Source organism: Chaetura pelagica, unplaced genomic scaffold, assembly GCF_000747805.2.
Source record: "Chaetura pelagica isolate M959 unplaced genomic scaffold, ChaPel_1.0 scaffold45, whole genome shotgun sequence".
NCBI classification, from domain to species: domain Eukaryota; kingdom Metazoa; phylum Chordata; class Aves; order Apodiformes; family Apodidae; genus Chaetura; species Chaetura pelagica.
Genome location: NW_009953217.1, coordinates 3,802,472 through 3,815,596, shown reverse-complemented (window position 1 = coordinate 3,815,596; position 13,125 = coordinate 3,802,472). Strand labels below are relative to the sequence as shown.

The following is a 13,125-nucleotide window of genomic DNA, read 5'->3' as shown; positions in this document are numbered from 1 at the left end:
TAGGTCACCATGTGGTGGGTATTACTGACTCCTGTTCTCAAGGGACCATTCATTATTCTCTCCTGCTCTCTTCCCTGGCTCTCTAGAAATGAACAGAATTAGGGCTCTCCAGAGAACTGCAAGTTCTTAGGAGGAGGGAAAAATTGTTAGAAGTCTGTGACCACCTTTCATCCATTAATACCCAGTGCCTGCCAGTTACACAGCGTTTAGGGGCCTCAGGCATCTTCACTCTGATGTCCTCCTCTTCATGCTTTGAGCTCTTTTTCTCTTAAACCACTGTGCTACTTGCCTTAGATGCTATTAAGCAGCTTTGGAAGAGCAACACAATTACAGTGGGGAATATGTGTTCTGGGAACTGAAAGGGGAGTTTTGATCTAACTTTGATCACGAGCCTTACAATCTTGCTTGTGTCAACACTTGCTTATACTTTGCTACGAAGAATGCTTATACAGAAAAGTCTTTTAAATTAACAACTTTGAGAAGAAATTTGAAATCTTTAGTTCATTACAAGTATCCCATTAAGTTTAATTTCTCAGATGTTGCTGCCCAGAGTCTGAAGGTCCTACTCCTCACCTAGTTAAGTCAGTAAGAAATCTACTCCACTGACACCATTTAGTGTCCTTAACCAAGTGGCAGAAAGAAGGGCAAGTGGCTTTGGTCACACAATGGGACATCACTTTTTGGAGTTCTAATAGCTGTCACAAAACTCTAATGATAAATGGAAATCAATTCATTGAGAATAATTTTGAAGAAAAGTTTTATTAAACCATATTCTGCAATTGCAGGTAGAGTGTAACCCCACAGACAGCAGTTATGTTTTCACTTGCTCAGCTCTAGCTATTTGTAGAGTGGACAGGATACAAGGCAAAATAAAGAAGTTAACTACTGCACCTGACGGCAGAGTTTCATCAGTCTCTTAAAAAAGGTATGTGTTTTACTTACCTCAATGTAACCATTTTTTCCTTGGATAATTACCAGCTAGTCTGAGTACCATGCTGCATGAGCTAAAAGCATAAACTTTTCAGTCTATGCCACCTTTCATCTACAGCAGTCTAACTGCTACAGGATGTCCAAAAATTGTACTGCTTTGACTAGATATTTTCAAGGGCAGCATGAACCATCACAACATCTTGTATGACCGTGTCCAGAAAACCTGAGAAGCACACACAGCAGCTTCTGAATCAAACTCTAAACTTCTTCTTATAGATAGCAAAGTACCAGTCTTAAAAAGTGGACCGAGGCTTGTAAACATCTAGCATCTATGTGGTCCTAACATGTTTCTCAAAGACCACCAACGTCATGAGGCTTCCTGGAGAACACATGTGGTGGATTAATCAGACATGAAAATTCCTCAGGATAGTAGATCTAGGCTATACACAAAATTTAATCCATCATATAGCACAGAGATTAAATACAGACAGTAGAAGTATGAATCAGGCTACGTTCCTGCAGAAACCACTGCAGACATGTCCACAATGATGTAACCATATGCCAATTTTCCTTCGTTCTGAATATTTATAACCAGTAATGTATCTGGAAATAATCTATAAGTAAAGTAGTTAATTCTGTTAAAAACTAGATGTGATGCCATTTGAGTGTGTAACTCAGCAGCACCATGCAAGGACTAGTAGTGCTTACTGTATTTCTTTATTTTTTTTGAGACACATACTAACATCATAATCAAAAGCAATTTTGAGCTCAAAACTGACCTCAGGGTTACAAGACTGCGGCAGATTGTTCCCTTTCATTGGCAGTTCATTGTACAGCCAAGAAGTTAGCACATACACACCGGATGGACCACGGGGCTAATTAAAAAGCAGCTTTGGTGGTTGTATCTGTTCCATGAGCAGGCTAGTAAACCAAACTTTAGGAAAAGTAATGAATCAGAAGGTGCTACAGAAACAGACAATTCCCACAAAAACAAAGCAAAGCTCAGAGTGATGAACAGTTGTTCTACTCTCAACCTCAATGCCTTTGAGATCCTGACCTGTGATGAGATGAAAAATGACAGAACAGCTACAGCCACCTGAAAACTAAGCTGGAACACTGGGTAATCTGAACTGAAAGTTAAAAATCTATTAATGAAATTAGTTTCATTGATCAGTGGGTAAAACAAGACTTACAGTGACCAACTTTTGGGTACAGCAATGCCTGAATTTCAGAATGACACCACTGCCTCCCTAAAGTCATTTAATAAAAAAAAGAACTGAGGAAAAAACAGGGAGTACTTGGCTCAACCAGTTGCCAAATGGTATTGCAAAGGTCTCCCACCCCTGTGTGACTCATATCTCTCACACAAGTTATGCACAATGGATTGACATTTCCGCCCTTACTCTGTGTCCCCGGCTTTCTAGAATTGCAACTGGTCCTTTAACATCATGTAAGTAGAAGTTTCTTACAGTTTTATTTATTTGCTATAAAAGGAGAAAGGACAACTTCCTAAAACATTTCCAGCAAGTCATGGTGACAGGGGCTGGAGGTGACCACAAGTAATTACAATGGTGAAATGCTAAAGTGATGGGAAGTGAAAACTCTGACCCTGTGTAAGAAACATTTCACATGGCTGACCAGGGATTTCATCTGAATGCTCCATTTGCAGCAAATCAAGTGAGACAGATGAGAGATCCAGTCTCTTCAATAACTATTTCACTCTTGCAGCAGAAATGCAGCCACTCCTAGAAAGGTGGCCCAGCAACCCAGGTCTCCTCCCTGAACTGTGTCTTGCAGAAGCAAAGATGGTGTCACTTCTCTGTTCTCTCACCCCTTGGGAGAGGAGGAGTGCTGACTTTCCACCGCAGACGCAGCTACATGCCCCAGCATTTACATTTTAGCAGCCAGCTACATGGCAGCCAGGCTGAAACATGAAGTGAGAGAGAAACCTCAGCCTCCAGCAGATCTCCCCAGTTGGCAGTTTTTCACAGCAGAGCCACCACACCTTCAGCATGTTATCAAAAACTTTTCTGGTGTGAGATCTGACTTAGGATTGCATCTGTCATTTTGTTAAACTAAAGTTGCATTTTTGTCTTCTGTAGGCAGGGAAGAAATTGAAGATCTCCCTCTAGCCTTCAATAACATACCCCAGTTTGTTGTTTGGTTTGGTTTTTTTTAAAAAGGAGACAAGGTAAAAAATGCAAGTAATGAAATTGAGTAAAGATCACCAACCTAGAGGAAACCTTGCTTACACTCAGGATACACAGTAACTAGGTTTTATCACCAGCCCAAACAACTTACCCTCTCTAGACTAGTTTATCTCATTGTAATCTAACACAGGGAAAACCATTTTGTGACTGATAAGCACACAGTCCCTGGGCATAAGTACAACAGCGTATTCCACTGAGCTGCTCAATTAAATATTGTAAATATTGTAAATATTGTAGAACTTATAATGGTTTAGATGGTGGATGGTATTCTCTAAGGCAAGTAACACCCACAAAGGTGATGCACTCTATCCCTTTTTCTTGCACTCTCTTGTTCAACTACTATTAAGGCCCACAATACATGTTTTCCATCTTTTATTTCCACACTAGCACTCTGTGTTCGCAGTGCTGTTAATTCCTCTGCTGCTCCCCTTACACTCTATGGTTTTGGGTGCAGGTTTCTGCAAGGGCATATTCAGATATGAGATAAAACAAGAATGCATGAATCCCTGTTTCTCCTCAGTGGAACCTGGCACAGCACCCAGCACAAAAACCACCAGCGCTCCAGCAGCCCTCAGAAATGGGCTGCTTTAGCCTCTTTAGTTATAAAACCCTAGCACTGCCAATTTTCACTGCACAAGACTATTACAGAATTAAAGAAAAATCAAAAGCAAATCCCCCAAGAGGCCCCACACTTAACCCCTGTTCAGGTAACTAGCCCTGATTCTAATCAACTGTCTGCTTTCATAATCTTTTTCTTGCCTTTAGTAAAGTGAAAGGAAAAAAAGGTAAAATAAGGCAATGGGTCATAAGGAAAGAGAGCCATGAGAGCAAATAACAATGTGAAAACAGCTGAGACAGACAAGCAAATACCTTACCCTATTACATAAAGAAAGCTACAGCATATACATGACACAACTGCCTCAGGACAGTCTTAATCAAAAAAGTCCAGAAATAAAGACCAGATATTCTCAAAATCCTTTGCCTTTCCTCTTCTGCAGGATGTAATCCTTTCCAGGCTGGTGAATTTAAGATGGATTTAGGACAACTCTTCATTTTAGCGTGCAAGGCCAGTGACAGCAAGGTTATCCTATCCCAAAAGCCAAGAAGCACTGGGAATTTCAGGAGATGTGACTATACAACAATAGTGTCTTTCTAGTCAGATTAGAGATCTGTTCCCCCCACTGCCCTGAGCTGAGGGCAATGGCAGAGGAGATTAAAAATACGGGCAAAAATCACACAGAAGTCACATGCCCTGTCCCTCAAGGGGCTCTCAAGGGCTCACAGTCTCAGCTGGCTGCTGGGGGGTTTATGGAAATCACCATCATTCTCCATCCCGCTCCAGCCACAGGGACAAAGGGGCACCGCTGCCGGCAGGGCTGCGCCAGGAGGCTCCTGAGCAGCCCCTTTGCCAAGGCCACTGGTTCAAGCAGACTGAAATTGTGCCAGAGAAGGCCCTTTGTGCTTACTTATAGCTGTGGAGATGGGTGAAAATTTATGGGACTTTTTGTCCTAATTTAAAGCAGAGGTCACCTAAGAAGAAACGGACTTACAGAAAACGGAACTTCTAAAAGGAAAATGTGTTGTAAGGAAGTTCATGGACTTCAGTATTTGTAAAGCTGAAGTATGTAGTATATTTATGTTTGTACTTCTGCTTACGCTTTTAGTGGGACATTTCAAAAACCCTCAAGAGCTCCCATGGATCTGGAACAATATATGCACTAATTACTCAACAGCACTTGAGCTCATGGGTTGTAGGACAGCCTTCAGCACCAAGGGGCTGGCTCCTCAGCTGGCTTACAGCAACCTGGCTGCATCCCACATGGCACTCAGAGCAAACAAACTCTTTATTTATTCAGTGTGAACTCAGCTTGTGCAGGTAAATTTAAACATGGAGGTGGTTCTTGTAACGTGTGGCTACCTAGGAACATGTGAAAAGAAAACCAGAAGTTAAATGCTTTGGAACCACCACTACATTCCTGGCTCTCTCCAATTCCTGCTACCTTAGAGGGAGAAGTCCTTTCAAAATTCTTTGTTTCTATTATTATTTTGCCATTTGTTGCAATCCTTTGTGTCATCATTGCTCTTACAGGTCAGATCACTTTGTTATAGTCCTTTTGTCTTTTCTCTTTCCAACCAAGTATCTGTCTTTAAAGAAGACAGAGTATTGCTCCACCTGAAGGGGACTCATCTGCCATTCTTTTTCTTGTCCAGAAGAAAGAGACAATTATAGTCTCTCTTTTATACTTGGCATCATAGCAAAACAAGATTGATACTTATTTTGGAATTTTTACCCCTCCATTCATAAATCTTGTCCAGAAGTCCTGCTCATGTTGCCAGCACACTATTGTAGGAAATAGATATTAAATTCCCTTTTATCATTTAACTTTGGCTCCAGTTCAAGGAGTTTTAGATTCATAACAAGAGCCCTGTTTCCAATATTGATTTTTGGCAAGAAAAATGCTAATTTATCAAAGGTCCTAAAATACAATGAATTTTCCAGCCCAAGTAAGATACGTTACCTACCTAACAAAGGAGAGATTTTTCATTAGTGTATGACAAATCAGCAGGTGGAGAAACCCCATTAGTTACAATTCAGGTTTGCCTCCAGTCATCAAGCATGCTTCCACACCCATGAGCTGAAACACACTCAAGAATTCCCAACCAGAAGTATTATATGCTTTACAGCAATAATTTTGTTGATCTTTATGTAGAAATTTATCCCCCTCTGGACACCAGTTTCTCCATGGAAATCTCAAAGATAGTAAGGTATATAAATCATCACCTGGACCATGCTGCATGTAGAAACTGGTACTGAGTTGAGCTCTGTACATAAATGATGCTGTTGAAGGTGTTTTTCCAAGTCTGACAATTTGATCCCCAGTCCAAAAGCATCCCTGAAGCACAGACTGGGTCAGGGGAATGCTGCTGGCATGATCTCCAGCAAGCTTCTGTAACCATTACACTGAAACAGAGAAGCTGCCTGTGCATGCATGGAGGATTTCTGGTGTGGGAACAGCACCCTTAGCAAGGACCATCTGTTTCAGGGTTTCACAGAACTGCATTGAGCTGGCACAGAACTAAAACAGGCCATGAAAAGAGCTTTACAGGGTATGCAAAGGTATACAAACCTGGAAAGAGTCAACAATTCTGAGGCCAATGATTACCTAGCACTTTGCAATCATTCCTGTCTGTCCTCCTTCCCACTGAACTTGCTGCACTGGGTACTACCTCCATGCTGTAGATCAGCTGAATTACAGCTCAATTCTTGCTGTCCCAGCAAGTGTGCTCATGGGTATGAGCTAAAAAGATCTGAGTAAGTAAGGTGGTCATGGGCAGCTGTGCTGGGTAAAAGCCCACTGTACAGCAACATTAAGTGCACAGTGCAGGAGAGGAGTCCTGGAAGGTTGTAAAGATCACCACTAGCAACTGGAAGGCCAGTTCCAGAAGTCAACAATATAATTTGAGAGAAACAGCCAGGAAGGAGCAGACTGGGGCATGGCAGACAGTGCAGCAGGGCTCAGGCTGCTCAAAGCCTACCCAGAGCTTGCCTGCTCCACCTCAGATTCCAGCTTCATCTGGGTAACAAGATAATAATTCTCAGGCTACATCACCAAGCAGAAAGAAGGTTGCAGATATAGCACTGAGCTGGCTCTGGATTGCCCAAGTGTCTCTGCAATCCTTAGGGTGTTTTGCACATTTCTTTCTATCCACGAACTGCAGTCTAAGTTATCTGAGACGCTGGTTTCCGGCGCTCAACAAGGGAAGATGTAAAATCAACAGAATTTGATGAGCTGCCAGGGATTTGACTAGGCTGCAAAGACTTTGATATTTTACAGAAGCTCCAAATAAAAATCAGCTGCTGCTGTTGCCAAGTGTATGTTACTGTTTTTATTAAAAAGAAAATCTTCCAAGAAGAAATAAAACCAAACAAAGACGTCTCATCCTCCTATACTTTTGTTCCAAAGTACACTTGGGCAGGTTGGTTCACTGGCTATCCATTTGCCAGATGCTTTCAAGTTTATTCTTTTATTCACTCTCACGTTTTATCCCCTTCCATTTCAGAAGAGAAACAGCTGCACAGATGCTCTATAAATAAACTACAAAATTTATTGGAAGAGGGTTTTTGTTTATTTTTTTAGGCTACCACGTATTCCCACTTCTATCCTTTTCCATGCTCTCTACAAACTGAGTCAAGTTCAACTGTAGCTTGGGTTTGTCTATACTATGTGCTCAACCTTATAAACAACTGCAAGTTTTTAGCCATTAGTAACAAATTGTTTATGTTCATCATAGCTACTTTCTAACTATGTTAGGTCCTAAATAGACAATTATCAGAAATGAATTTGAAAAATGGCCCACAGGGTGGATCAACGGCTAATTTCTAATTGTGATTTTTTTAACAAATCAGTGCATTTTCAGGTAGACAGGCCTCTCATCCTGTTACCAAAAAGAAAATCTGTTTTGTCTGCTTAGAGGACAGCCAGGCCTTTCTGACTAAAATCGCTAATCTCATTTGTGTGTGCAGGAAGTGTGACAAATGGCTAGAGAAGTTTATCGCACGTATGTAACCATCAAGTCATAAAAGGGTAGAAGATATTAACCCCCATAAACAAACTAGCATTCTACTTCTCAGCACAACGGAAGTATACATTTAATAAGATAAGGATATGAAACACATGTTACTGATGAGATAAGGAGCTTGCAGAAACAGCACAGATATGTCTCAAGTTTTCCAAGTCAAAGTAAATGCCATTCAAAACTTTATGTTGGGAAACACATTTATAATAAATTTTGTCTGCAGTATCTACAGATAGATTGTGAAATTATGTGCCAAATCATCATTAATGCTATTTTTGAGGCTACAATTTAAACCTAGGTGCAGCTGAAGTTAACCAGAGGTTATGCAGTAACTTCAATGAGACCAGAACTTCATGAAGGTACTTCAAGCATGATCCTTATTTAGGCACTTAACGCTCCATGGGAAGCCTGAAGACAATGAAGGCGTTGGAATGTTCCAACACTAAGGAGTTATTATTTAGAAACTTTAATTTTGTTTTCTTGTTAACTTTAGCTCCAGAGTCTGTACCTTATATATGACCAATTCACTGAGGTTTTCAATATTAGCCTGCTCTGACTGCACAGACAGGCCTTGCTTGCCTTCTCTCTGCAGCCTGGCAGAATGAGCTGAACCTTGCATTATTTTTCATACACGATTACTACTAAAGGTTTTCAGTCCTCTTTTAGCAAATGCACATTTCCTTAAAATGTGCATTTTCTACAAATGCTTTTGAAAGCAAACAGATCTGCAGGGATGGCTGAAGCAAGTGAATGAAGTGTGCAGATTCAAAATGAGTTAATTAAAAATGAACACGCACAAAATAGTTTGTGGTATTTAAACAGCTGCTTATGAAACCCAGTACAAGAACTTCACCAAGTACAGATATATATCATCATTCTGCAAGTGACAGTCTTCCACAACACAAACCATGCAGAGATATCAAGAGGAGTACTCAAAACAAGAGCAGTGTCTCCATCGTGCCTCCTGCTAGCACTATTTTTTATCATGGTGAAAGAACTTCTGGCAAACAACCTATTTGATGTAGACAGGGGAAAAGCCAAAATACTGACCTAGTGCTTCATATACAGCTGCTTTCATGAGAAAATGAAAGCTGTTACAAGATATTATGGGTAAATCCTGGTTTGGGGCCAGTTGTTTTGAACTGGTGGTTTGAACATCTCTCTGCCACCTGGGAGAATCAGCTTCCAATGCAAGTTTGGGCCAGCAAGGTCTGGCAGTGTTGGAAGTGATAGTCCCTGCCTTATGCTAAATCAATTTAGAGCAACATCGGAGTCTTGAGGGAAATGGTCAGCCTCAACAGCTGGTACATGGTGAGGCAGAAGACAGTTTAATAGGGAAAATGACAACCCATAAGGAAAGGCAACCCCAGCTCACACTACTCATGATCTCAAAATACTGCCTTGGCATGCAGAAAGCTCCTACCTCCCTTGAGAAGTTATGGGTTAGCTAAATAAAAGAATCTTGTCCTCACACATGCACAGAGAAGGAGCTACATTTTTTTTCAAAATCATTTCTCTGAGAGACGAAAGTAAATTTTTATCAGCCAGCAGTGGAGGAAAACAGTCCTATGATTTATTGGCCTTGAGACACTAAAAAAGAATTCTCTGGACTTTTTCCATTAAGACTTTGCAACCTATGTTATAGCCAGTGGGAAATTGTTTAATTCCCAAACCATGTCTTCAGTCATAAAATCGGTGAGGATGATTAGTTATTATTTATGTGGTGCCATGGGCATGCATGGCATTTTACAGACAAATAGAAGAAACAACATCTGCCTTTAGAAGCTTAGGTGAAGTTCATGTGCATGTGAAGCAGCACTGAACTAGTACTAGAGCAAACACTGCTCATTGCTCAATGAATTAAGTAATGATACTCACCTGGGATGCTGGAAAGATTTAGACAGGAGGATATTTGGGAGACATGTCATTACTGTCTAAAAATTTGTGACATTATTTCACTAAAACTGTAAGGCTTTTCAAGTGACATGTTATTTTGTAATGGCTTTATGATTAATATGTCCTTAGTCTTGTATTATGAATTTCTGATAATATGATAAGATGTACAGTAGCACATGAGAGCGTCACCATGAAATCAGACCATAAATTCTGCACTGTCTAGCAATTTTTTTTATCTCTGTGGGCACAGCACTGGGTAGGAACTCACAGGTTTCATCATACAATTCTAAACATGTGACATAAATTACTGAAATAAAATAATTCATGTGGTTATTGCCAAAACCAAACACGTATCAGGTCTCCACATCAACTTCCTGAAGTATATAAAATTCACCCTTGTTCTGGTCTATGAAAAGTGAGCAGCTATGGCTCGTTCTTGGTAAGGAACTGAGTTTGGGACCATTCATATAGAAAGCAAAACTTTATCATGGCAGAAGTAATGAAAACAGCAATTATTGTCAGTAAGTGTAGGCAGGAATTGTTACCTGGTCTGAGACACTCTCCTTCAGATTTGTGGACAAGATTAGTATAGACCTTCATCTACAACTTTCGTACTAGTAATGGGGTTATACATGAGGTTTTGGCTGAAAAAACAGAGTATCATAACAGATATCTACACACCATGTATTTGTTATGAGATATATAATTTGTTATGCGATTCCAGGAATGTTCATGTTGACATTGCTGAGGCACTGACATCCTCCCCTATTTCCTTACTAACATATACAATAAGGTTTATGTGCCTGCCTTTTTGGACCAAAGGTACCCAACATAAACAAGCAATTATACCACCTCTACATGAAGAAATGTCATAATTGTACACACAAATAAGGTACATGTGAACAGAAATGGCCATTAAACATCACTGTTACATTACATACACATGCAGATGTGTCCTGGCCCCTAAATACCAGCCCTAGAACATGGGTACCTACAGCACTCCTGCAAAGAAAACACCAGCAACATCCTCCTCTGAAAACAAGAAAGCTTGTTTTATAACTCAGAGTGTGCAAATTAAAGAATATAGACTTTTTGTTCACACAAGTGGGGTCACAATTCTCATTAAAATGGAGTAATTTTGTCTTTGATCCTTGTATCTAATCCACAAATGAAAACCTGTATAGGGGAGGAAGGTAAGGAGGAAAGCATTTCCCACCAGTGCTGAAAACTCCCCCCACTCATCTCTTAATTCTCCGGAGGTAACTAACAACAAAAAAACCCTCCCTCTAAGTATAATATTAAACCAAAGAAGCCCCCAGACTCTCTATGTGCTCTCATATGTCAGGGCTATTCCCTGCCAGGTCCAAGACAATCCTGTTCTCTAATCCTATTTTTTATATTCTGCATTGCTTTCATGTCAGTGGATATGCAATAGGTAGTGTAAACCTCTGCAATCAACATCAACAGAAGTGAAAGAATTAGCTGTAAAATGACTTACGGAGTAGCCTCTTCCTGAAAGCGATTGAGCAGAACTCTGTGGGAGGAAACAATATGCCACAGTAAGTAATGCAAGAGATTCTGTGTAATGTAAGATAAGAATCATTTTGTGATTCCCTCCCCCAGCCCAGTAATCCTTAGGGGAAAACTCCACAACCAGAGCACCTCAAATGATCTTCTGACATTCTGCAAGCTGCCACAGGAGTAACGGCAAAAGAGCATTTCCAAGTGAGGGCTCGGGGCTACTTCAGACAAGGGTTTCATAAGCTAGAGTAGGGCTTTGACAGCACTTCCCAATGAAGGAAAAAGCTCTCAGCATGGGATATGTCTTCAGAGCAGCAGAGTATGCATTCTGAACTGTCCCTCTTCAGTATGTAAAGGCAGTCTCCAAGGAACAGCATGAGTGTGTAAGGATGCTCCCCTGAATCAAGGCTGCTCATTTTGCCTCAACTCCAACTTTCAATCACATAACTATGTATCCTGCTTTTCATTCCCCTCTATGAATTTGTGAGCTTCCAGCCTTCATTGCTGCAGTACTACCATATGACAGCTCCATCTGAAACAACAATAGCAGCAAAGCACTAATTTATCCTCTCTCAGAGCTTTAATAAGCATTCCATCCCTTTTGAATCAGTAAAATTACATTGTTTACTACTAATCTTCATTTCAGCTCCTCCTGCTCCTTTCTCTACTACATCCTTACCTCCTTCACATGCTGCTAAATAACTTAGTTCTTTTCATTACACCATCGCCAGTCACTTGGATGCCTTTTCCCTCTCTACAACCCAAGACTGTCAAGATGCTTTTCTTCACTGGTGATGGCTTTCTCAAAGCAGCTACTCTCCAGCTGCTGCTATATGCCTTCTTTCCAGAAATTAAAAAAGAAGCCAGGAACAGTAGTGGCATATGACACCACAGGACCCAGCAAGTTCTCTGCAGGCCAATTTCCTGTGTGATTTATAATCATGATGCCCTCATTGTATGATTTCATTAAACAAGATTCAAGGAGTCTTAGAAGTCCTGTTTCCAAGACTTATGTTCTAGTGGGTTCCAAAGCTTGAACAAAAAACCTGAATTGTTGCAGGCTGATCTTGAGGATTGTTTGTCTTTTTGCAGCAGCACCATAAGTTATTGTGTTACTAAATAGCCACAACAGCACAATGCCCCCAAAGAGATGGATGCAAATTGATTGTAGGCTACTGCAAATACTTAAAATTTTCTGTCTGTGGATAACAGTTCCTTTGCACAAGCTGTCTGCAAATCTTTTGATCAGAAGATACCTAGATCCACACAGAAACCTTTCCAGATTCCTGCACTCAATGGAAGACTTCATTCTTGCCGTTTTGCCCATGCACACTCTGTGCCACTGTCTTGCAACTGCCCTACACACAAAAGAAATAAGTTGCCAGCCAAGTACCATGGAGGAAAGTGTCCAATGTAAAGACAACATAATTGAGTGTGCTGCTGGGTGGAAGAGGGCTTCCCATTAACCCTCTGACCAGCTGGCACACGAACAAGAGTGCCAGACAGAAGGAAAGGCTGTGGCACATCTCTTCATGGGTCTTGCACACAGCTCTGCAGCCAATGTGTGAGCTGGTGCCAGGCCCCTTCCCTGGCATGCATCACCTACACCTCTGTCCTGCTGTGGCTCAGGAGACATCTGTCCTGCAGGGAAAGGACAGCTTGCACAGGGGAGTCTGAGACAGCATTTAACTTCTCACCTTTCGCACATCACACATTGATTTGGCCTCTGCCTTCAAATGCTACAAAACTATAGTTATTTATAAACCTCTCTATTGTAAACTGCACAGAAATAAAGTTACAGGCTGGTGAAACGAAGGGCAGTAGCATCTATCTCTTCTTTTGAGAAACTAAGACAAACCTATCCCTTCCTCTACATATTTTTTAAGAAACCCCAAGCAACTAATGAAATTCAGCCTTGTATAGAAAAATAAAGGTTAATAACTCTACCCTACTATCTATGTAAGTATGTTGAACAGCCAAACAGAATTAT

At 40.8% G+C, this 13,125-nt stretch overlaps 1 protein-coding gene across 1 annotated transcript in view; it reads right to left on the bottom strand.

Moving 5' to 3' along the window:
• FBRSL1 (fibrosin-like 1) overlaps positions 1–13,125 on the bottom strand; it is a 386,476-nt gene that overhangs the window by 273,989 nt on the left and 99,362 nt on the right. Inside the window, exon 3 of the mRNA XM_009997643.1 lies at positions 11,113–11,148. Coding sequence (XP_009995945.1) covers positions 11,113–11,148 — 36 coding nt within the window. The remainder of the gene's footprint in view (positions 1–11,112; positions 11,149–13,125) is intronic.